Source organism: Pteronotus mesoamericanus, unplaced genomic scaffold (assembly GCF_021234165.1).
Source record: "Pteronotus mesoamericanus isolate MK-2021 breed Mesoamerican mustached bat unplaced genomic scaffold, CSHL_Meso_final contig_130, whole genome shotgun sequence".
Taxonomy (NCBI): Eukaryota; Metazoa; Chordata; class Mammalia; order Chiroptera; family Mormoopidae; genus Pteronotus; species Pteronotus mesoamericanus.
In genome coordinates, this window is record NW_026555060.1 from 25,286,423 (window position 1) to 25,310,914 (window position 24,492).

Sequence of the window (24,492 nt, forward strand, 5' to 3'; positions counted from 1 at the left end):
TCAGTATTTCTTCATCAGGGATGAAGATCAAAACCAAAGCCCATGTAAACTGATGAACTTTCTTAAGCTGATATGAAGAGGACAGTAGTAATCCTCCTTCCTATCAAAGAGGGTGGTATAAGAGTCAAAAAAATAATAAATGAAACAGATCGTTATACTCACTGATGAACTATTCCAATATTGCATTTTATTATTTGTGTTATTTCCTCCTGACTGGAAACATCCTGCGTCTTTCCTCAACTTTCCGAAACCTGGAGTACAGTTCTCCAAGGCTCGCGGAAAGACCCGTGTGGGTAACATTTTACTTCTGACCTGGGAAGGGCACAGCTTTCCTCCTGAAGCCCAGGCCAGTGGGCAGCGAGCGGCCAGACCCTGCAAGGCTGCAGATTTCCAGCCTGGCCCACGGAATCATCTTCTGATTCTGTGACCCAGTCTCACATGTTCTCAGTGTCCTGCTGTGGGGTTATACCCCACCCTGGGCCTCCAGACACTCTTAGTTTCCCACACGGGTGCATGGCACTGCGTCACCAGCCTAAGACCTGGCCGGCTTAGCAGATGCTCCGGGGGTTTTGTTGACTCTGTGATATCTAAAACACAGAGAGGACATCAGCAAAACAGCTCCCCGTGGCAGCGGTGAGCAGAGTGAAGGGCTCATGGTGACGAAGATGTTTCATCTCTGAACCAGCAGTGTCACTAGCTGCCAGAGGAAAGGAATTTTGAGTTGGGCAGGCAGAGTCTCAGGCCTGGCTTGGCTGCCTCTTCATCGGCAGGTCCCCATTAGCAGTTCTAAACCTTGGCGTCCCTTTTCCCCAAATGTTGGTACCTGTGTCCAAGGTACCATCACATCCATGGAGGGCTGTTCTCATCTCAAGCCGCAGACTGATTCCTTCCCTTGTGCTCTCTCTGAACAGCGAAAGACTTCATTCGGAATCTGATGGAGAAGGATCCAAATAAAAGATACACGTGTGAGCAGGCAGCTCGGCACCCATGGTAAGAAAGAGCACCCACAAGAGATCGTGTATCTATTGCCGTCCCAGGGGAAACCTCCTGTTGACTGTCAGTAGCTGCGAGAGCCACAGTAATGATCGCATTTCATTCTGGCCAGCGGCCTTAATCCTGTCGCCGTGCCAACACTTGAAATCTTTTGTTCCTCAGGCTCACTCTTCTAAATGCACTAATGACAAGTTAAGTGTGCAAAATACAGCTATAGCTTTTTCACTTTACATGACTTTTTTGGGGGGGGATCATTTTTTATCGAAGGTAATTGCCCAATGAGGCATTAAGATGGGAGTTTTATTCCTTGAGTTCATTACTCAGTAGCTAAATGAAGTGTTATATATATTTTTTTCCTTTTCAGATGCTTTTCATGTTAGTGTTTCTTCAACTCCAGAGGGGCTAGTTGGTAGTTCATGGCACTCTATATACGTTTTCAGCAGTGCCCTTGAGGGAAATCTAGCGACACTTACTAGATTTGAACCCACCTTCATTATCAACTAGCTGTGACTTTGTGTTTCTATTTCTCTGAGCCCCACTTTCCCATCTTTAAGTTGAGAGTACTGATACCTACTTTACAGGGCTGACATAAGAAATAATGGAGATAATACATGTAAAGGTTTGGCACAGTGTCTGGCATATAGTAAATACTTCAGTAAGCTATTATTACTAAAGCACCATGAGCATCCATTTTGAAACAAAGGCCTGCAGTAGTAAAATACACAGTATAATGAAAATTAATACCCCTGGGAAACACTCTAGAAAACACTCCTCTTGTTTATTCCACCCTCTCCCGTAGCGTTTCCTGCAGGGTATCATGTGCTGGTTAGCCCCCAAAAGGGGACCTGCTTAGGGTAGCGCCATGACCCAGCTTTACAGTATTTTAATTTATAATAACGGCTGTCATGTGGGGGCACCTATTATGTTCTAGGCACTGTGCTAATTGCATTAAAATAGCATCTTATTTTGTTCATTTCTAGCAACTCTGTGAGGTAGCCTTTACCTCTATGTCAGTGGTAAGGAAATGGATTTAGAAAGATAAAGAAACTTCACCAAGACAATACAACCAGCCAATAGCAAAGCCAGAACTGTTTCCAGCCAGAATCGTGTGATTCCAGAATGAAAGCTCTTCACCACCATGCAGATAGGAGGCATAAAGGGGGAGGAAGGAGTGGGCTAGAGGGGAAAATAAATAAGTTTCTGAATAAGGAGGCAATTTGGATTATGTGTCATCTTGGGGTTTTTTTGTTTTTTTTTTTTAGTAAGTCACTTTGGACAATAGGTTAAACTATGTGACCATAAAGAGAGTAAAATTCTCTTACTTTATAAACAATAGGACTTTAAATCTGTAAGACTTTCACCCCTAGTTTTATTGAGATATATTTGACATACAACACTGTGTAAGTTTAAGGTATACAGCAGAATGACTTGACATACATATTTATTATGAAATGATCACCACAATAACTTGAGTTAACACCCATCACCTTATATAGTTACAAAAAATTGCTTTTTCCCTGTAACGAGAAGTTTTAGGATATACCATACAGTGCTGTTAACCACAGTCATCCTGTCATATATTACATCCCCAATACTCATTGATCTTATATGTATGAGACTTTGGGGATTATCTTATAAAAGAGGAAAATGACCTCAAGAGAAGGGCAGTGATTTGCTTCCAGTACTTCTTCACAATTATGGCCTCACTTCGTGGAAGGCAGGAAGGAAGCCAGTTAAAGCCCAGTTTCTCCTTCACCAGCCATTTTTGAAAACCCAAAGAAGTGAGAGATCGTTTTTCCTGAGGAGCTCGGTGGAGGGACAGGGTGGGCTCGGAAGTCAAGAACTTCACAGACCTGCTGAGCGGGGCGCTGAGTGAACTCTTTCACCAGGTCGTCAGGATAGGGAGGGGGTCCAGGGCAGGCGAGCGACCTGGGCTGCGCTCGGGGCTTCCACTGCACACCCTTCCCTCGTGCCAGCGAGGGGGACAGAGGAGCGGAGCAGGAGGTGAGACTAGAAAGGAAGCAGAACCGGGGTTCTGGCGTGAGCCCTCGTGGAGCCTCCTGGAGTTCCGGTCTTGGTTTCACCACTGTTACTGAGCGGTGGGCAAGCTTCTTAACACTTTGGGCCTCCCCTGGAGAACTGAGATCATAAATAACAGCAGCGCATATCCTACAGGGCTTTTCTAGGGATTAAATGAGATAATACATATAAAAAACAAGAAGAGTACCTAGTGCCTAATACATCTCCGATCTCTATGAGTGGCCATTATTTTAGTATTGTGCTAAGGAATTTGCACTTTCCCCTTTGGACAGTGGGGGCCCCTGGAAGACCTTAAGCAGGGTGGTCAGATTTGTGTTCAGAAAGCTCAGCCTGGCTGCCCGATAGAGGATGACTTGTGGAGATGGCCCGTGGAGGGTGGCAGGAAGGTGCAGATGGGGGGTCGAGAGAAGGCCGGCCCAGAGAAGGGTGCGGGTGGCCCACCCAGTGGCACAGGGGTGGGCAGGGATTGAGAAGACCACAAGAGACACTCCCATGGTGGGAAACTCTAGGTCCTCGACAGAGCACTTGTGAGTGGGGTGAGGCAAAGAGAGGGGTCTGAGGTTCTTACCGAGTTTCCAGTTTAGGGGGCTGGGCAGAGGATTGTACTAGGAGAGCAAGCAGGCTTGTGTGAAGGAGAATGAGGAAGGTACGGGGTTGTCTAGATGGAGATCGGTGGTGTGTGCTTTGCTGAGTGAACCTGGAGCTCAGGGGAAAAGGTCAAGCAGGAGATGAAGGCCTGAGTCACCAGCCTGGCTCACATTAAGACGTGTTAGCACGTGAGCTGAACAAACAGATGCCTTCTTCAGAAGATGCCTTTTCCCCCCTGTGTTTTATAATTGTTACCATTCAATTCAAAATTCCCAAGAAATCAAACATTGGAAAATGATTTTTTAAAAAAGAATACATTTGACTCAAGCAGCATTGACACGCCCCACTTGCCTGCCTGCATGACATACCTGTTTCTTTTATGTGAAATTCCTCGGGAGAAAGAGACCGCGGATTCAGCTGAGAGCCAGCACAGAGGAGCGTGACCGTCCCAGTGACGTGGAGCTCTGCCCACATCGCCATCCTGGGATCCGCGGTCTCAGCGCATCAGCTCTCTCCAGAGGGCAGCTTCTCTTATTCTATCCTTGCTCGTCCAGCTTAACCAAGGCCACCGAGGTCCAGGCGAGGTCTCTGGAAGTCACAGACGCCTCCCCTGAGCCTCAAGGTAGACCACTCCAGACAGGGGAAGGCTCCTTGGGGAGGGCTGTCAGCCCATCCTACCAGGTGTTTCCTGAGCCCCTCACTGGCGGTTCTGCCTTTCTCTTGGTGGTGCATGGAAAGGAACCAGCAGGTGGCTGGCCGGTGGCCAGAGAGCAGGATATGGTGAGTGGCCTGTGGGAGCCCGTTCCCGGTCACAAGGAAGCACCTTGATGGGGTTCACTTGTCCTGTTCAGATTATTGTAAACCTCAGTCTCCAGTTTCAGTGGCAAGCAAACTAAAGTGATGATCCTGGTCATCGGTGCTCGAGGTGTCACAGTGCCCCGTGGCAATGGCATTGTGCCCACCTTCAGGACCTGGTGTTTCAGCCAGGCCAGGGTGGCACCTGCAGCCCTCTTCTCAGCATTCACGGAGCCCCTTCTGTCTCCTGTCTCCAGCCAGCCAAGCTGGAATTAGGACACAACCCAGGAGTCTGGGAAACCCCTGACTGAAACACACGCCGGCATCGCCAAGCCTGTCTTAAACAAGTGGCTAGAAAAATGCAAAATCAGAACCGCAGAAGTAGGGCAGCCTGCATATAAAACACAAAAATGCCAAAAGGCAAGGAGAGATGAGTTTGATGCTGTGTGTGTGAAGGAGGACAAAGTGTGATTTATAATACATATAATATTTATAATAAGTGCCATCTGCAGTGTTGGAATAGAGGTAAACTGAAAATCCAGGGAGAGCAGGAGATCTGAGTAAAATGTGACTGTCCATGGTGTGTGTGTGTGTGTGTGTGTGTGTGTGTGTGTGTGTGTGTGTGTAGTGTATAGGGATTTATAAGGAGATTCTCCTGTATCAGAGGCATTGTGCATTCCTAGGACAATTGAGATGACAACTAAGGCTCCTTCCAATACTAAGACTCCGTGTCCCCTTCTGTTGATGAATAATGCTGAAGTTAGTAGCACCGAGCATCAAGAGCATCACAGGTTGTCATAGTAACCTTCCTGGCTCACTGCGAGCAGCAGCTGCCATTCCACTGTGGTGCCCGTGGGAGGGAGATCCTGTGCCGTCAGGCGCAGGGTGGCTGCACCCCCAGGACGACTGCCCAGCAGCAGCCTGTGGACCACCGTCGTCTGCCCTGTTGCGTTCGTTCTTAGCACAGCGTACCCCAGCACTGTGGGAAGTGAGCACGGAACATTCCTGAAATAATTGGAAGTGCTCGTGTTCCTTCCATCTGGGCCCATGCTCGCCCACAGAGAAGGGAGTCTCCCTGCCTGCTCACCGGTCTGCTTGGTTTGGAGCGCGGCCCTGCCCTGCGGCCGTGCTCAGCCCCACGAGTTCCATGCTTCCTACCACTTCTGTGTGGCTGTTTCCAAGAAAGAGCTGGCCACCGACGGGTTGGAATGGCCTCCTTTTTTGAGGATGGAGTGTTTATAAAGAGTGTAGGAAGAAATGCTCGCACAAACTCTCTAGGAGAAAAAGCCTAGTAAAGATGTCTACAGCCCCCTAGCCTCCTCATTACTCTGATTTTGGACGGATTGCCCACTCAGATATCCTCTTTCTATTCACTGTGTGTGCCTGGGGGGTGTGGGGGGTTGACAGTTGTTTGGAGTGGAAATCTGGTTCATGACAGTTAGGTTCTGAGCATCCTCTTGGCTAGGTATCTTCAGCCCTGCTGGGAACAAGACAGGAGTTTATATGGAGGAGCCGCTTTTAGTGGGAACATCAGACTGATCAAAACTTAGGCCCAGCCTGACACAAACTTAATGTTTAGTCCCTCAACTACGTTTTCAGTTCTAAAGTGAAAGGCTGGTTAGATAGGAATATATTTTTTTATCCAGGGATTATTTCTCGTCTAAATAAACCCTAAGCATCTTCCTTTCATTTCCCAAAACATGTGGACTCAATAGTCTGGCATCTGGGCTGTTTTGTGTCCAGGACCCTCTAGGTCTGGGAGACAACAGGTTTTCTCACATCACTTCCAGCCAGAAAGGATGGTCAGTGTCCCTTGTATCTGTCTGCCCTTTAACTTGTCCAAGATGCAATAAATTATTTCTTCAGGTATCAGCCTAGAATTTCATAGTTTGCTGAAAAGGAAAGGGAAGATGGAAGGCTCTAAGCCCAGAAGATTGAGCATAAAATCAAGCTTCCTCTGAATCCAGGGGAAAGACCAGTGGTTGAATGAGGAGGGAAGGTGTGTGGGAGAAGAGTGGGCTGTGAGAGACCTCCAGGTAATTACTGAGACCAGAGAGGCTGTGAGCTGAGAGAGGACGGGGAGAGGGAGGTGTGAGATGGGGCAGGGGGTCAGAAGGAGGAAGTTAAGTCACAGGACGAGGAGGAACTCTAAGGACAGGAGGTAAGGAGCAAACCTACCTTCTTCTTCGCTAATAGAAGGCTAGGGAACAAGCTAGAACTAATGCCTAGTAATACCTAGGACCCTGTTGAATGTAAAATGGATGTGGTCCTGGCATTTATGAGAGCTTGTCTGGGAAGTTCAGGAGGAGATGTGCCAGGTGGCTGGGCGAGGGCTGGGGAGCCCCTCACTGCGCACAGAGGAGGTGCTGGGGGGCTGAGGTGTGGGCTGCGGGTGAGCGGAGGGCTGCAGGGCTTAGTTCAGCGTGGGCGGAACCAGAGGGGAGCTGCGGGGCCTGGATGTAGGCTGGCCCGTGGGGGAGAGGGCCCAGAGAAGGCAGAGAGAGGGGCCTCAGGCGGGAGGAAGGCCCTGGGAAGGTTCTGGTGGTCAGACCACGCAGGGAATACATTTGAGATGGTGCAGGTAGAAAGCTGGGGTGGAAGGGAGGGGAAGGGAGGGGAAAGGAGAAGGTTGTGTTGTCATTGTGGATGTTGCAGGAATGGGGGTCAAAAAAGGACAAAGCGAGAGCCAGGCAGAGGTGCTGACCCACCCTGCAGCGGCTGCAGCGTGTGGAAACTGGCCAGGACCTTGAGTGCGGCGGTGGACGTCGCGTGGGGCCAGACGAGAGCCGTGCCTGGGAGGGCGGGCAGCGGCAGGCCAGCCTCTCTGTGAGCCTCAGGAAGGGGTCAGGATGAGGCTTCTCCCCGGGGAGGCAGGGCCGATGTCAAAGCCCCAAGAAACCCTTTTGAAGAAGCATCTTTGCCTGTGTTTCAGGATCGCAGGTGACACAGCCCTCAACAAAAATATCCACGAGTCCGTTAGCGCCCAGATCCGGAAGAACTTCGCCAAGAGCAAGTGGAGAGTAAGTTCCTTGTTGATCAAATTCCCTGTGAGTTCAACCCCTCATGGGAACACATGCTGCGCAGTTTGAGCACCTTTTATTTAAGGGGTTACTGCCACCTGTGTTTGAAGAAAATCCCTAGGACCTCATCCAAATAATTTTACTAATTTTAACCAATAAAGACGAAGACTTGGAGTATTGCGATGTGAGAGGGATGAAGTCTGTGATTTAATAGTGCCCCTCTGTGAGTCAAAAATAGCATCAGTGCCGGCGCTGACTCATTTGGTGGGTCTTCGTGTAGCCCCTGTTTCCCCCTTGACTGGAACTTTGACTAGTCGGCTTGTAGTAAAGTGACACGAAGGGGAAACAAACAGGAAATCTGAGTTGAAGTCCTCTGTACTTTCTGGTAAAAATGGGATGGATGTAAACCATTGAGGGCTTGTGATCACCAACTGGCTCCCTAAACCTGCTTTCTACTCAGCCTGGGCAGTTAGGTGCCAACAGTGAGAGATCATACAGAAACTACTAAATTAATCCCACCAACCTCCTTTACTCAGAGGAAATGCTATTATTTAGGGCAAAATCACCAATGATAGGAAAATTAAAATTATCTTAAAATGTCATTATTTTAAGGTACTCTATTCTTATAATATGCCTTTTATTCTAACAGCCACTTCTCTTAGGTTATAGAGAATTGGTTTACCTTTATTCTCTATGTGTATTATAGAAGAAGGAAACTATTTTTTAACCTCCAAAATACGTTTTGATTTGGGGAGGGGCAAACACACCAGTGTATTTTTGGAAGAAGGGATAATATATATTTCCTTTCTAGAGCATCACGAGAACACTTTCAGAAGTTCAAGATAGTTAGGGTAACAGGAAAAGTGATATGAGAGTCTGCATCTTTTTCACTAACTGGAATTGTTTTGTCTGCTTTTTTCCTTTGTTGAACTTCAGCAAGCGTTTAACGCCACAGCCGTTGTGAGACATATGAGAAAACTGCACCTCGGCAGCAGCCTGGACAGTTCAAATGCAAGTGTTTCGAGCAGCCTCAGCCTGGCCAGCCAAAAAGATTGTGCGTATGTAGCAAGAACAGAGTTTGCCACTGACATTTGAGACAAATCTGGGATAGAGAGGAGAGCACTGTCATTTGCTGAGTACCTGCTGTATGTCGGGCATTTTCAATAATTTATCCCATTTGATACCCCTAAAAACGTTAGAATATGATTTAATTTTTAAAAATTTTTCGTTTTTATCAGACTTATTGGGGCAGCATTGGTCAATACATTATACAAGTTTCAGGTGCACATCTTTATAGTATGACACCTTTATGCTTTATTGTGTGCTTATCACCTGAAACCTAGTCTCCTTCTTTGACCGTGTATTTGACCTCCTTCACCCTCTTCATCCGTCCCTCACCTCCCCGTCCTCCTGGTAACCACCAGCCTGTCATCTATGTCTATAAATTTGCTCTGTGTGTGTGTGTCTGTTGCTTTCTGTTTTATAGCCCACATATGAGTGAAGTCATAAGGTCCGTGTCCTTTTCCATCTGATTTATTTCACTTAGCATGACACTTTCAAGATCTATCCATATTGTCACAAATGCCGATTTTTTTTCCTTTTCGTGGCTGAGTAGTATTCCATTGTGTATATGTACCACATCTTCTTTATCCAGTCATCCACTGAAGGACACTTAGGTTGTTTCCATGTCCTGGCTACTGTGGATAGTGCTGCAATGGACATGAGAGTACATATATGAATAAGTGTGTGCAATTTTTTCAGGTAGATACCCAGAAGAGGGATTGCTGGGTCATATGTACTCTGTTTTTATTTTTTTGAAGAACCCCCATACTGTTTTTTATAGTTGCTACACTGATTTACATTCCAAAAATTAATTATTATATATTCACACAAACGTAGGCACTGTTATTTCCATTTATAGATGAGAGATCTGCTTCAGGTTCATGTCTGTCTGGACAAAAGCCCAGACACTTTCTGCTCTATCTCCTTGCCCTCTGATGCCCTTGTCATTGTGAGTCACTCTTAGGGGTTGAGCAAAGGATGGCAGAGACTCATGATGGCCTGATCTTGTGGACTTTTCATACATGTTTTTTGATGAGGATGATAATAATTGGAGCTGATTTATATCAAATGCATTGGCTTTACAGTCAGAGTGATAGTGATAACATTTGATTGTCCGTCACCTTTGCACGGAATGTTACGTCACAGAGGGCGCACTACACTCTCCTTATCTCTCTCTCCCCCCCACCCCCACCCCTGCTCTGTCTGTTCGCCTTGCCCCCCTGTCAGGCCACTCCCACGGCTCCTCTCCACCGTAGAGCGGCTGCCGGGACCTGCCCCATCAGCCCTCATCTCCCAAGCCGTTGAGCTCCCATCAGCTTGGTTTATTCTGGGCATCACATTTTTTTCCCATTTCCCTAGGAAAAAGGTTTCATTCATCACTAAATAATCCTTCCATCTCATTCCAGAATGTTCAGCCCTTCCATTTTTCCAAGAAGCCTCCCCAAGTGTCCCTGACCCAGGTGCACACTACTGTAGACCCACATCCACAGTTCAACGTAGCTCCTGTCCCCCCTCCGCCGAAAGGGAACCTGCAGTCGATCCTTTCTTTGAGGATCCAGACAGTGGCTGTGGCAGTGAAGCCATCATAATCACTTACTTTACGGCTCTCCCAAGCCTGCAAAGTTCGTGGGGGAACACATTACTGGAGCCTCGCTGGCTCACATCTAAACCTTCTGCTGCCAGCACAGCTGCTTGGGAAGCGTTGTGCTGCAGTCTGTGAGGAACTTTTTCAGGACAGGGGGCTGCTGCATTCACACAGGAATCAGCAAACAGCCCCATTTCAGTGTGCCCTGGTCACAAATGCTTCTTAGCCAAGAGTACAGCCCACACACCAAGCAGGGGTCATAAAGGGGTATATTCCATTCTTTATTCATTCTCAAAATAACTACTCCATGAAGCAGTTGTAAAAAAAAAATAAACAGTTCTCATAATGGCAGTGGGTATTCAACAGCTAGCCAATGCCTGGTACATAGTAAGTGCTCAGTAAATGGAACTAATCATATTATGGTGGCTAAACCATGTCATAGTCAAAGCAGTTATAAGGAAAAAAGGAGGGAAGAGTCGAGTCTAAGGAGAAAGCATTCTGGACATACTGTAAATGTTTTCCTATGGTAGGTAAAATTTAGAGTCCGGCCTGTAGAAGAAGCTTGGCCCCCGCACAGGCCCCATGGCAGGAAGGGGGAGTGCCTCCTTCTGAAGTTGTGAATCCTTGTGTCCCCTGTCCCTGCAGGTCTGGCACCCTCCACGCTCTGTAGTTTCATTTCCTCTTCGTCAGGGGTCTCAGGAGTGGGAGCGGAGCGGAGGCCGAGGCCCACCACTGTGACGACAGTGCACTCTGGAAGCAAGTGACTGGCTCTGGAGGCGGGGCCCAGGGGCGGGGCCTCGGGCAGAGCCAGGGACGGGAGCCCCGAGGGGCCACCCGCGCCACCAGCCACTCCAGAGTGATCCCACCTTGCATGGTGCACCTTCCTGCACAGGACTGGAAGACAGAAGTTTTTTTATGGCCATATTTTATACTGCAATTCTGAAGTGTTCATTTCTCATAAACTGTACTGGCTCAAGGGAGCTGATTTAATAGGATCTGGTGCTGTACATATGAATCTTGCAAAGCTCTAATGGAACGAACTTCTGTGTCCTCTCCCGGCTTCTGTCATTTCTGCTTTTCTCAGTATAGGTAACCATCTATGTTGTATTTTTTCATTAATGACAAAAAAAAAGGTTTCAACTGGATTATTTAAGTATTGGTAAATATTGTGCATTAGGGTTTATTTTTTCCTTTTAAGATACATGTCCTTGCAATCTGTACTTCTTGGTTACATGACCTATATCTTTTGCTTGTCAGTAGCAGAGTTTTATGTTAACCCTTAAGAAATTTTGTTTCCTCCAAGTCAAGTTTCAAGGTATGGAATATTTTCCGAATTTCTAATAAGAGGTTTGAGAATCTGTCTCCAAGGTGAAGAGTGCACTTTACTTCTATCCCTTCTCTCTCTGTCGCCATCCTTGGAGGGGCCGCACTCTGAGAAGACACCTCCGCGGTTCTGCAGGCCTGTCTTCCCTCTGGGCGCTTTGGGAGGGAACCCTTCCTGGCAGCTCCTCTGACAAACCCCCGCCAGCCCGAGAAACCCAGGGGCCTCTTGCCATCAGCATTCAGAAATGAAGAAGCCTGCTCCCCCGAGACTTTAGAAGCTAGACTTGCTGTGAAGGAGGTGCCCGTCCGGCAGACGTGTAAGGACTTTCTCACAAAAGGAACGAGACGCCGTTCTGTTTAACGGGAACTTTCCACGCTGCTTATTTCTCATGAGGGGTAACCCATGAAAGCTCTGCTCTCAGCTATGCAGTTTTCAAATTAATCTCTCTTTCTCTCTGTTTTTTTAAAAATGCATTTCTAATCTTACGCTTAAAATGACCTCCAACTCACATAAGTTGTTTCTGCATATTTTTACTCTGTTCTTGTATGAATATTATCTGGAAGAGGAGAGGGAAATGGCCTTGGAAGAGAATCCATTTATCTGGGGTGGTGAGGAGAGGTGACCTGCCAAGCCAGCGGGACACTGGCTGAAGTGATGGCCAGAGACTGTCTCAGCCAGGCTCAGCGGGCACGTGAAGCTGTCCCTCTGACCAGGGCCATCTGAAAGCCAAAGACCTGTGATCGTTGTCGCCAAAGGCCCAGTTAGCCAGGGACTGAAGGATTTCTGGGGCGTAGCACTTTCAGTGCTAAAATGGGCAATGGCCCGGGCAAACCGGGCCACGGCATTCACCCGAGCGGTGGGTAGGTGTGCAAGACAGAGCGGTGCAGTGTGAAATCCAGGGCAGACTGCTTTTCAAGGAGGACTCAAGGGCGCTGTCTCAGAGGCAGGCAGGTGGCTCCAGGTGCCGACTCTGCAAAAGCCCTCCGTCAGCGCCGTGCGGCGCCCTGAGCCTGCGTTCCGCGCAGTCAGCCCGAGCCCATTGTGGGCCCCTGTAGGTCCACTGTTGTCCTCACGCCCTGCTCCTGCAGTCGGCCAAACTTGGCAGGTCCTGTTGGTCAATCCGTCTTCATCACTTGCACGTCTTTGCCTATGTCCAGGCCAGATGTTGAGGGATAGCCTCCCTAACGCACACACACCCAGTGTCAGGAGGTTCAGAGCTCCATTTGCCTCTGTTAGGGGGGCAGTGCAGGTTTGCGAAGAGCAGCTGGAAAGACAGGCAGCCGGTCTACCCTGTTCCCACATAACGTCAGAGGCACTCGGCCCCTGGGAGGGAATCCCACTTGGCATCTGCCACACATGCAACCAGAGTAGAATCAGGCTATCGCTCTTCAAAATCTGTAAAAAGCCTTGAAACCTATAAAATGACAACAGACCCAGTTGCAAAACAAGTGTCGGCTGAGTTGGATCTGTATCAAACCCACCCCCAACCCTCATGCAATAGCATGAATTTTGTAAAGAAAATCTGAGGAACTGGAGGCATCTCTCCAGGAGGCTTAGTAGGATATTGCTTATTAATGAGTGTGATGGAACCTGAAGCTTCTACAATATCAGAAAACAAGTAATTAGATGTCATGGGGGTGAAAATTTGCCTGAATTTCATACCTATAACACGGGCTGCATAGTCATCCATTCATGGTACTGTGCGTGATATGCAGGCAGTTGCATTGGGAAAGCAACATTTGAAACCAAATTCCATTATTGGTGATTACGTTATTTTCCAGAGCTGATACATGGCGTGCATGTTATATTCAGTTAGTTTGAAAGTGTGTCTTACCTTAAAAGTGCGGAACAGCCGAAAGGCAGGTCCTGCAGCCAGTGTGCCCCTTGTGGCTCGGGTCGGCCCCTGGCCATGCTCGGCCTGTAACACATCAGGACACAGTCACACAGTGTCCGGGGATGGTGACGGGCTTCGTCCCAAAGGTTGAACTCAACATCAGGCAAATCCATACCATCTCGGTGCCACCAGAGTTAGATTACTTCCTCTTGTTTTATGAAGAGGAGAAAATAATTACCGTATGGAAGAACTTTTAAACTTTTGAGAGAACATGAGTGGCATAAGGCATAAAGGCTAGAGGTTCTCTTTCAACTGTGTTTGCTATTACTTATGCTTCATTAGCACATGGGAAGAGAACCCAGAATGTGCCTTTTGTTAAGACCTGCCCAGTGGGTGACAGAGTCCCAGGACCCTCGACGATGTCTGATTCCACCAACAGTAGCCGAGCATCTCATATGTGCTCCCAGTTTACACTCACCCTCCAGCCAGTGTATGGCTGAGGCTAAGGGAGGACCACTGGTCCCACCACAGCCTTCCCTCTCACCAAGCCCCCCATTTGGTCTCTTCACCTTCTGAGAACAAGTGGATTTTTTCTCGAGTATTACATTTGAAACAGTGCCCTCGAATGGTCTCTGCAGCTCCCTATTTGTGCCTCCCTCACTTCCCTGACCTTCATCTCACCATAGAGGCCATAGGCGAAGCTCAAATTTGAAACAGTGAGCGTGTGCCCACACGCAGGTCCCCGACAGACCAGCAGCTTATCACTTAACCAGGCCCCCGGAGTCCAGACTGCTCACTGCTGTCCCTCAGTGAGCACCCTGGGGTCCGGAGCGTTGGGCTGGGGTCGGGTGGAAGCAGCTGGAGCTGAGAGGGGCAGGATCTGCCCGTGGAAAGTGCCCATGACCATGGACACCCTCAAAAAAAGATGCCCAGAGGAACCAACAGCTAGCCAGAGCTGCTCCGGACAGTTTGGCCACCTCCTACTGCCCCCAGCACAACAGGGGAATAGAGAGGATATGTCCCCTTCATGTTCCCTTTTCAAAGAAAACTATGCAGAAAGCATGCCCCAGAAAGCATGCATGGCCCTGTGTTCTTGACTATGGCAGTGATTCCAGCCCCTTCTAAAATCTCACCACAGGAGTGGAGCAGCTCCACCGGCGCGGAGCTTGGCCTTCGAGGGTCCCCTCTCCAGCTAGCTCTTAGCATAGTGTCCCAGGAACTTGGCAGTCGGCGTGGAGCAGAAGACCCCTCTGGCTAAGCAGGCCAGGTGCTGGCACTGAGGAAGCATGAGCCATCTGATGAAAGGGATTAGGAACGTGACCCTAAAACTCAGTTTACCTGCACTAATCTCATCCTACTCACTTGTCTGCCTTGGTGTCCAGCATGGCTTGGATGGATTGTGGGTGGGACAAGGGGACTCCCCTTTAGAACAAAAGCCAAGGACACCAGAGATGAAGGGAGCCTAAGGAACCCCCCTGAAAGGCGATTGGCCCTCCCTCAAGGAATAAGAGCTTAATCTGGGTAACTCGCTGGGGTTCGACAGTTCAGGAGCCGTTTGAAGCAGAAAGAAAAGACTGTATCCCAGTGGAGATAACTCAGTACTGTTAAGGCTTTGGCCTCTGTGGCCCTGTGGCCCGCCCAGAGCCTTGGCCGCTATTGCTTTCACTCGGGAGAAGCCACACTGAACCACCATCACTGCGGGGCTGAGGACAGGAGCTCTGGGTCGTCACCTCTGTGCTCCTGCAAGCGACGTGCCCTGCTTTGTGCAATCTCCACAGCGTGCTGCGGTTGCCTTTGAATTTGAGAAAGGGGAGCAAGGGCTGGCCAAGGGCAGCTCCTTCCCCTTCCACGAACGGAAATGACATGCGCTCTTTCCCAGGGTCGCACGGTAGCGTCTGGCCAGTGAAATGAAGGTTCTCTGACTCAACCAGTGCACGCGAAGCCTTTGCATGTTCTTCTGAAACAAGGCCACTTCCCTGTTCTGTCTACTCACACTCGGCAGTTTGCCTTTTCCTTAACACATTCCAGACCAAAACACTGTTTAGTTTGACTCCAAAATGTGTGTAACTGTACGAATCCACCATTCTTTGGGGTGGGCGTCCGGTTCTAGTTGGGGACTTCAAGTGTACCTGACGTTTGCAAAAAAAAGTGTTCCTCCAGTCCTTTGGTTTTCAGAATTGAAAAATGTTAAGATAGGAAAGGTGAATCGGGCAAAAGCTTCCTAAAAGGAGAGAGACATTACCTGAAGACTGAAGAAAACTAGCCTGTAGGTGAGCTAGCTACTGTGGACAGCAGACAGGGAGGAGAAAGAAGATGGAGGCCCACGCCCCCTTTAGCCCAAACCTTCATTGTGGTCCCCATGCCTCGCGATCTGCCACCAGGCCTGGGCACAGCCTCCCAGCCCCGCCGTGAGGAGGGCCCTGCATGCTGGTCGAGGCCTGGCCCGCCATGGGAGGGCAGAGCGGCCCCACCCCCAGCGTTCCCTGCACATGCGGCGGGAGCCACCCCACTTGGGCTTTGGGGCTCCGCATCGACAAACCCAAAGGCTGCGCATTTGGCGGCCAAACCCACAGCATGTGGCTGCCAGGTATGGTTTTGTGGACAAAGTGAAGCGTGGAATGGCTTCTCTGTATCTTTCTACACCAAAGGGACAAACTGTTGCATTCACCCTTTGTACTAAAACGCTTCTGCATTCGCCATATTCATTTTTAACCTTTTGGTCTCCAGGGAACATCTACAATGATTATGTCTTCTGATTATTTACCGAATTATTTCACTTAGAGGTGATTTTATTTTCTTATTGACAGGAAAAAAGAAAACAAGAGGAGTGTTTGAGGCTTTAGTCATAGCGATAAGATGTCACCAGGGACTCGAAAGCCCTTAATGCTAGATAAATTACTTCTCAGAGGATAAATTACTGGACAGGCGGAGGCTCCTCGGCCCTCGGGGAGGCCCGCACTCGGGAGCAGGGGCAGCCAGGCTTGGAAGGGGGCGGGGGGCAGAGGGGGAGAGTACTGTTTGTGTTCTTCCTGGCGCACTTGGCCTTCAGAGTGGTGTGAGATGCCGTCCAAATGGCAACAGAAGTGCTTGGTCTTCAAAGAGAGCATTTATCTTAGTCCCGCATTCATGTTGGAAGGCATAAAAGATACATTCAGTCCAGAATCAAATTTGGGACAATTTCTCAATTGGCTTTGCTCACTACACACAATGTCATTGCCCTTCTTGCAGCTGTCCCAGCACTAAGCATGTTTCCCAAAAGCTTCTGATGTCCAACCCAGGAATGTCCCCATGTCTATTATTACCAGGCTTGCAATTGGTTCCACTTTTCTATGAAAACATGCTTGTCCAAAAGAAGGGAAACTGTGCATTTAGTCCATGCATGTAATAAACTCTGCAAGAAGTTGAGCCCTCATAGGTTTGCGGCTCTGCAAAAAATGTGAATGGGCTATGTAGCAAATGATTCTCTGCCTTGACAATCATGTACACATATCAAGGTTTCTATCATAATGACAGTGAGACTGATGATTCTTGTTTTCCTCCAATAAAGACAATTAATCACCTTTAGATGTATGTGGTTTGTTTCCTCCCCAAGGAGCAGGAGGTGGGTGCTCCAGCAGCTCTCTCTTCCCTCTTCTTTCTGAGTTTTGATTTGAAGGAAGGGGTGTGAATTGAGCCCCCTGCAACATATGAGGTCCCCCAAATATTTCAAATCAGTGGTCCAATGAGCAGGAAAGGCTGGGGGGAAGACAGTGGGCAGAGCTCGGCCTTGGGGTATGTGGAGGGAGCCCAGGTTGAACACCCTGGCAGATGGGAAAGCACCCCCTTTGCCTTGCTGCTGCAGAAGGTGGCTGGGTGAGCCCAGAAACTCAAACCACACTAACTGGGTAGTCACCATTTGTTTGGAGGAAAAGACAAGGCTAATGTTGAGGAAGCCCTCTCTGAGGGGGGCGGGGGTGTGTCAAGAGGACTCACACAATTGTCCATGTTTTTGACACAGCCCTGGAGTTCTCAATGTCCAAAGAAACATTATTTTCTGCACAGAAGGTTGGCTGCTGTCTTTTTCTTTTTGGGGCAGCGGGTTGTGGGGGACTTAGAGTTCAGAGGTCATATATATTGAGGAGATTGGGTCTGATGACCAGACAATTCCTTCAATCAAAATAGTGATTGTGTAGGGGAAAAAACGAATTGACGTGTTACAGAAATGGAGAATGAACTCTGTTCCACACAGCCATATCAGGTGACCACAGTGTGGGCCTTCACAGAAATATGTGAGCCCCAAAGAAATACAGGCACACCTCATTTTATTGCACTTCACAAATACTGCATTTTTCCAAGACCCTCCACCAACAAAAAGATTATGACTCGCTGATAGGTAGCATTTTTTAGCAATGAAATATTTTTAGCTTAAAGCAGGTACATTGTTTTTTAGATAATACTATTGCATGTGTAATAGGGTACAGTATAATGTAAACATAACTTTTATATGCACTGGAAAACCAAAAATTCATGTGATCCACTTTATTGTGATACGTGCTTTGTTGCAGGAGCTGGAACTGAACCTGTGATGCCTCCAAGGTCTGCCTGTATAGTATACACCATCTGACATCTAGTCCTTTAGTTGAGTACGCTTTCTCTTAGCCCAGACCCTAATTGTGAGGGTATGCCAACACAAAGAGGTGATTCAGTGGGTACAAACGTGACATTATTAATGAGGATTTTATGGAACAAAAGGTCTTTGGTAACTTAGGATTTATTAAAGTGAGGGCTCACCAACCATGACTGAAAATTTGGCCACAGGAAATGCACATTTCCATCCTATAATATAACTGATTCTAATAGAAAGCAGGTATTTATTCGGTCCTTGAGGTTGAAATGTGTCAGGTCAAACTTATTTTTTGCCTGGCTCCAGCCACGTTGACCAGGCCAGCACCTCTCTCAGCTTCCCTGTTGCTCAAACCTCTCTGTGGCACTAAAATTCACCCAAATTTTCCATATCTTCAGGTAAAAATTGGCCTTGCACATTCTTGTGCATATTTGTCATTGACTATAATGCATTTAGAGGCTGACAGTATAAGAAGGAAAGGAAAGCTGTGCATAGTTACAGGATTGTCCACCCAGAAAAGGGCAAGGCGTGATCACAGCAGGCAGGAGCTTGGCTGAAATGGGTACCAACCGTGTGCACTCAAATCCACCTGGCCCCCCATGCCCTGAGGGAAGGTGAGAGCAACTCTGTTTCATAGAGTAAGGTTCTGAAATCAGAATGTCTATGATTCACATGCAGGCCAGGCCGTTTAGCTGGACTAGTTGTGTTCTCAGGGGTATGTACGTACTTGGCTATCTATACCAGTGCTCTTGCGTTTGAGAAAGACCAGGAAGAAAAGCTATGCTGGGCCTCCATTTTTTTTAATATATTGGGTTGCAAAACCTGTGTTGAGCTCCTAGAACATATAATCTCCAAAAGAGCACCCCTATTACATTATCTCTTTACGAGAGAGAGAGAAAGCGAGCGCACATGTCTGTGCATCAGAGCCTGTGTGTGTGTGTGTGTGTGTGTGTGTGTGTGTGTGTGTGTGGCGCCCGCGCGTGCAAGCGGACACACCACACCAGGGCTTCCCACCGGGGGGCTGGCAGTAGGAACTGCTCTCCAGCCCATACCCTCCAGGCAGAGCCACACACCCGGGTGCAGGGGAAAGGGTGTTTATTTATCCACCCGGCTTATACAAAGGTGCCATGGGGGACCTCCTGGCTTGTGTGTGCCCAGTGGACCTTGCAGCTTTAGACTGTGACTTGTGGGACAACTGGAACTTCTATCGGGTTTTCAAGGCTGGAGAAAGCTGCTAAGTGAGAGGTCAGGGTCAACACCCAGGCTCCACAGGGAGTTTGTTGGGCCTGTTTTGTTCAAGGATGTGAGAGGAGAAGGGCATTAGCCTGTAAGAGGCTAACTCTACGGGTTGATATGTGTAAAAGCACTTTACAGACCTCATTTGATAGAAAAATGCTGGCTTTCTTGTCACACACAAGAAACCCAAAGAGAATTTGCCTTTGTTTCAGGTCCATTGGCGGCAGTGAAATTACACCTCAGGGCACACAGAATCCACTAACCCTCCCTGATCTGTTCCCCTACCAGTTCCCATCAATGCCTTTCTGGTGGACCTTGTCATTAGCTTGCTTTCTTTCATTTATTTATTCATTCTACAATTTGTGAGCACCTACCATATCAACAATTTTCATTCATGCTGAGAAAACCAGGTAGATCTGCCCTGCACTCTACCCTGAAAGGCTGCATGAAAGAGGGAGTCTGTAGGTCACCTTGGAAGGATGAGAAGAATTTGGACAGGAAGAATTAGTGGGAACCATGTGAGAAAGCAGGGAGGCTGGGCACGCGTACACAGATAGGGTCAGACACACTTCCTTGGGCAGGAGAGTCGGGTGTGGACGAACCGCAGGCAGAGAGAGAAAGGCAGGCTGGAGGAGCTTTATTATTAGCAACAATAACTAATAATAATAATGCCAAGTATGGACCATGTACTGTGTTTTACATACTGTGCTAAGTGCATTTCATCCAATAGCTTGTTTAACCATTAGCCCAACAAGGAAGGTGCCCTTATTTCCCAAACGGGTCCAGAAAGGTTCAGTGATTTACTTGAGATCAGCAGACTTTCAAACTCAACTAGGGCTGACCCCAACAGCCATTCTGTCATATTGCCTCTTAGATTTGGCATAAGTCACTGAATTCTAAACTACAAAATCTGGACTTCATTTATTTAGTAGGTAGCCAGGGGCAACTGACAATTATTTTGATGAGTGGCACAATACGATCAAATGAATTGGTGTTTTGGAACATCAGCCTTACTAAGGTTCATTCTACATCTCTACGAGAAAGTTCTCTTCCTCAATACCTCGGGCCAAACTATTGAGTCCACAGACTCAATAGGGGACCACAGACTCAATGAGGAACCACAGAAAGCGTAGGCCTTTCTGTGTAACCAGCCTGTGTTTTCTGTTCCTTTGGTCTAGTTCTCAGGAGAGAAGTCACAAAAGCTGGATTTGATCTAGAATCTGAGCTGCAGACAATAAATACATCACTTCTGGGTTTTTTGTTTGTTTGTTTGTTTTTGCAGTTAGTTCATTCTCTTGTTCTAATTAATATCATCTCTGGCAGGTTCTGTTCATACACACGGAGTTTCACCCCTGACCTGCAGGCTTCCCGTCATTTGCTAGTCCCCTCCAAGCCGGCTTCAGAGCTGATTTATTTTCAAGAAAGCATCTCAGATCTCTTGTTTTCATCCAGCCTCCCCTGAGAGGAACTGTATTCAGCATGAGCTCATCTCCCTAATATGTTTCTATCAGGAAGCTCGGACTCTTTCCCGAAAGACACAGTCAGCCAGGAAAATGCAGTTCTTGGTCAACTTATTAACCCTTTTCTTCGTGCCTATTTCTTTGCCCATCTCTTCCCCTCCCTATAATATTTCTTTAGCTTGAAATTACACTTTCTTGAGCATGTCAAGATCTCTTTCCATGGGTCTTACTGGTCCAGGCTGTTCCTATCAACTCACAAAGAAAGGCTCACTTGCGATGCTGAGTCAGGAGCCCACCCGGCTGCCATCGCACTGAAGAGCGCACAGACCGGCCCCTACCATGAGGGCCAGCCGCTCCCCAGCACAAACATGGAAGCAGCTGGCTTTTACACTCACATAGTCCAAGGTGCTGGCCACGTAGACCCCCTGGGGGTGAAGAGAACCCTTACTCACTCAGGAGTAAGTTCTTTTAATTTTCATGTATCTGGTCAGTAATCCCTATGGTGAATGGGTGTCTCAAGGGCCAGCCAGGGAAGGACTCCGCATCGCCTCTGCTTTAGTTTCCCAGACTGCCCTGCAGGAGGACCCCCACCTTGCTGTGCTCCTGGCCGGAGACGCCCAGGCTGCCACTGCGCAAACTGCTACACCCCAGAGCTTCTCATCTCCTCTCCGGGATCTTGATAAATGCAGATCCTGATGTGACAGATGGTACTAGTGCTGTGGACCACACTTGGTAGCAAGGGTCTCAAAGAGATGCCTCGCTGGTTCTCCTTCTAGCCTTCACGTTCATAGCACTGTGAGAACGGTTCAAAAATGCTAACTCCCAGGCCAACTAAACCAGCATCTCTGGTGAAAGATGCCCTCGGTGATTCTCAAGTGCAGAACCACAGCAGCCTAGCCATCACACCTCCTGGACCTGAGAAACTCCATGGCTTCTAACGGGACAAACCTGGACAACAGCTGATCACCTGCTGCCTTCCTCTAAGAGAGTCTGTGGTGCCTCTTCTTATCGGACTGATCTCCTATCCCTTGAAACCTCCATAAACTCTCCCACTGTGCTTTTAGGAGCTCATTGACCCTAACCAGCAAAATCCCCTAAAGTCTACATGTGGGTGGAGAAGAAGAGAGCTGTTTTGCAGGGCAGGGAGGACCCACAGCCCTGGCCACTGACAGGCTCACTGCAGACCAGTCAGCCCCCAGCCCGCCTTGTGTCTACCAGCGTGTGTTAGAACCGCCGTGGGCAGACGCATTATAGGAGATTGATTTACTCATATTACACCTACAGCATTAGGTGCCTGCCGCTGTTTTCAACTCTCTTTGCATATTAACTCCTTCGGTTCTTTTAACAATGCTATTACATAGATACTGTTATATTTCAATTTTATAAAGAAAATGAGGCACTGAAGACATTAAATGAGTTCTTCCAGCCATAGCACTGAACTGGCTGTTATGGTTTGAATTATGTCCCACCTCCAAATTTGCATATTAAAGTACCTCAAAATGTGACTTTTTTGGAAATAGGCTTTTTAGGGTAGACCCTAATCCAATATGACTGGGGTGGTTTTTTGTTTTATTTTTTTAAAAAAAGAAAGAAAAAAAAGAAGAAAGAGTTGAACACAGACAGACACAGAGCCATATGATGATGAAGACAGATACCTACAGGGCAAGGATGCCAAAGGTCACCAGAAAATCCCCAGAAGCTAGGGGAGAGTCATGGAACAGATGCTTGACCTCCAGCCCTCAGAAGGACCCAAGCCTGCCAGCGCCTTGATCTCACACTTCTTGGCTCTAGAACTGGGACACAGTGAGTTTCTGCTGTTGAAGCGCTGAGTGTGGTGCTTTGTTACAGCACCCAAGGAGACCGATACCGTGACAGAGGCAGGATTCAAATCCAGGCGCTCTGGTGCCAGAGCCCAAGCTCCTACCACTGCGCTATGGTGAGAGTTGGGGGCGTTCTGTCCTGCTGAGGCATTCCCAGTCTTCCTCTCTTCCTTCAATCCCTTTTCCCCTTCTCTCATTTATTTTCTCTAACTCTACCATTTCCACTTTTGCAAGTCTCTTTCCCTTATATTAGTTATCTGTTGGCTGTGTAGCAAAATACTTGAAATTAAGACTTCAAACCACAAACATTGACCATCTCACAGTTTCTGTGGGTCAGGATCCAGGGCATGGCTTTGCTGGGTGCCTCTGGTTCCGGCTTGCTCATGAGGTTGAGTCCCACTGTTGTCCACCAGGGCTGGGGGCCGGTTGGATAAAGGGCTTCATCCCTAGCCATATACGTGGGTCCCTTCTTAGGGCAGCTCACAGTGAGAGAGAGAAGCCAGGATGGAAGGTCCAGTCTTTTTATAACCTCACCTTGCAAATGACACTGCACTGCTTCTGCTATATTCTATTTGCTAAAGTGAGGATTTTCCCAGGTTGTGAATACCTGGAAGCAGGCGTCATTGCGGGCCCTCTAAGAGGCTGCTACCACACCACCCTCTGTCAGTGCGCTCAGGACCACGCAGCGCCCTTGCTGACTGCACAGCACGGCGGAAACTGGGCTGTGATTTGTGGTCAAAGTACAGGTGGTGAGAGAGAGGCAAGCAAGGGGACAGAACAGCTGCCGCTGGAACAAACCATGCTGTTCTCAAAACTCTAGTTAACATCTTTAAAATCTTTTATTTGCTGTAGGAATATAGCACAGGATTCCAAAGCATGAGCAAACTGCACTGAAGAAACCTCAAGCTTCAAGACACAGCACTTCCGTGTCATGAGGAGGAGCATTTTAACTCCTCATAAAAAAATAAGCTTTGGCCAAATGCCTGAAATCCACAGGCGCACCCTGTTTACCAAACAGTGTCAACATGTTTTGTTTTTTTTTTAATCACTGGCGTTCGGATACTGCAGGTGAAGATGGGGAATGAAATCAGGCCCCACAGTGCCTGATCCTATAACTAAGATTAAGCGCGTACACACAGACTGGCTAAAAAAGCTTTGCTCCTGCGCAAGTCACAAGGGATCCTCTCTACCTGCAGATGAACAGGAATAAACTCACAGGCAACACCTGCCACGGGATTGAGTAGACGTGGCCTCTATTTGCCAACACGCATGTACAGAAGGGTTGTCTGAAGTGCATTGCCGTGAATTGTCCTTTAGTCGCCCCAGCAGCTCGTGAGGTAAGTGGGAACGGCACACATCATTTACTCCTCGTTCGTAAACTGAGTCTCAGAGAAAAGAAGTGACTTGTTTGAGGGCCCGAGTGGGACAGGAGCAGGACTGGACGGCAGACCCCTCCCCCCGAGCCCAGTGCAGTCTCCCCCTCGCACAGCCGAGCAAATCAGGAAGGGGCAACTGTCACCCGGCTAAGTGGAAGGTAATAAGTGGACTTAGTTCAGAGTTTGGAAGAAAAGTGGACGTAGTTACAAGTTTGCACTGAGGTCTCGTGGGCCAGCAGTAAATATAACACAGCCCATGAGTGGGTGAGATCAGAGAGGAGGCTGCCTGGGATGTCTCCCCGGTCGCACCTGACCTGCTCTGTTGGTTGGACTTCCAGCTCTCAGCTCTGTGGCCACTCTCAAGCTCAGTATGATCAGGGTTGAAAACTTTGTCCTCTTCCACCTTCCCAGGTGAGGTCTTTTCATTCAACAAAAATGTCCTAAGGGCCTCCCATGTGCCGGGAGCTCTTCTAGGCAGTGAGGACATAGCTGTGAGAGACACACTTTGCCGCCCTGGCTGAGGCTCTGTTCGTCCCCTCCAAGCATTTCTGGTGTCCTCAGCCCTTCCCTGTGTGCCGGAGCTGCCGGGTGATTGGGAGAGCTGGAGCTGGGGCCCATCAGCCAGGGCTAAAGCAGCTGCAAGCTTCCTCCTCTCCAGAGCGGGGCTGTACTAAGCAACCTGTCCCAGACCGGGGCACTGCACGATCCCCTCATGATGGACCCTGCAGAGATGCACTCAGCCACCGTGCATTTGAG

The 24,492-nt window shown here is 48.3% G+C and overlaps 1 protein-coding gene across 2 annotated transcripts in view; it reads left to right on the plus strand.

The window, feature by feature from the left end:
- The window catches only part of CAMK1D (calcium/calmodulin dependent protein kinase ID), a 396,613-nt gene extending 380,379 nt beyond the window's left edge, over positions 1–16,234 (plus strand). Inside the window, exons 8-11 of one of the 2 annotated variants that reach the window (XM_054593597.1) lie at positions 912–990; positions 7,349–7,436; positions 8,373–8,494; positions 10,729–16,234. In XM_054593597.1, the coding sequence (XP_054449572.1) occupies positions 912–990; positions 7,349–7,436; positions 8,373–8,494; positions 10,729–10,753 (314 nt within the window). In that variant the 3' untranslated portion in view covers positions 10,754–16,234. The remainder of the gene's footprint in view (positions 1–911; positions 991–7,348; positions 7,437–8,372; positions 8,495–10,728) is intronic. The other variant, XM_054593590.1, reaches the window with a different exon arrangement.
- The last annotated feature ends 8,258 nt before the right edge of the window (positions 16,235–24,492 follow it).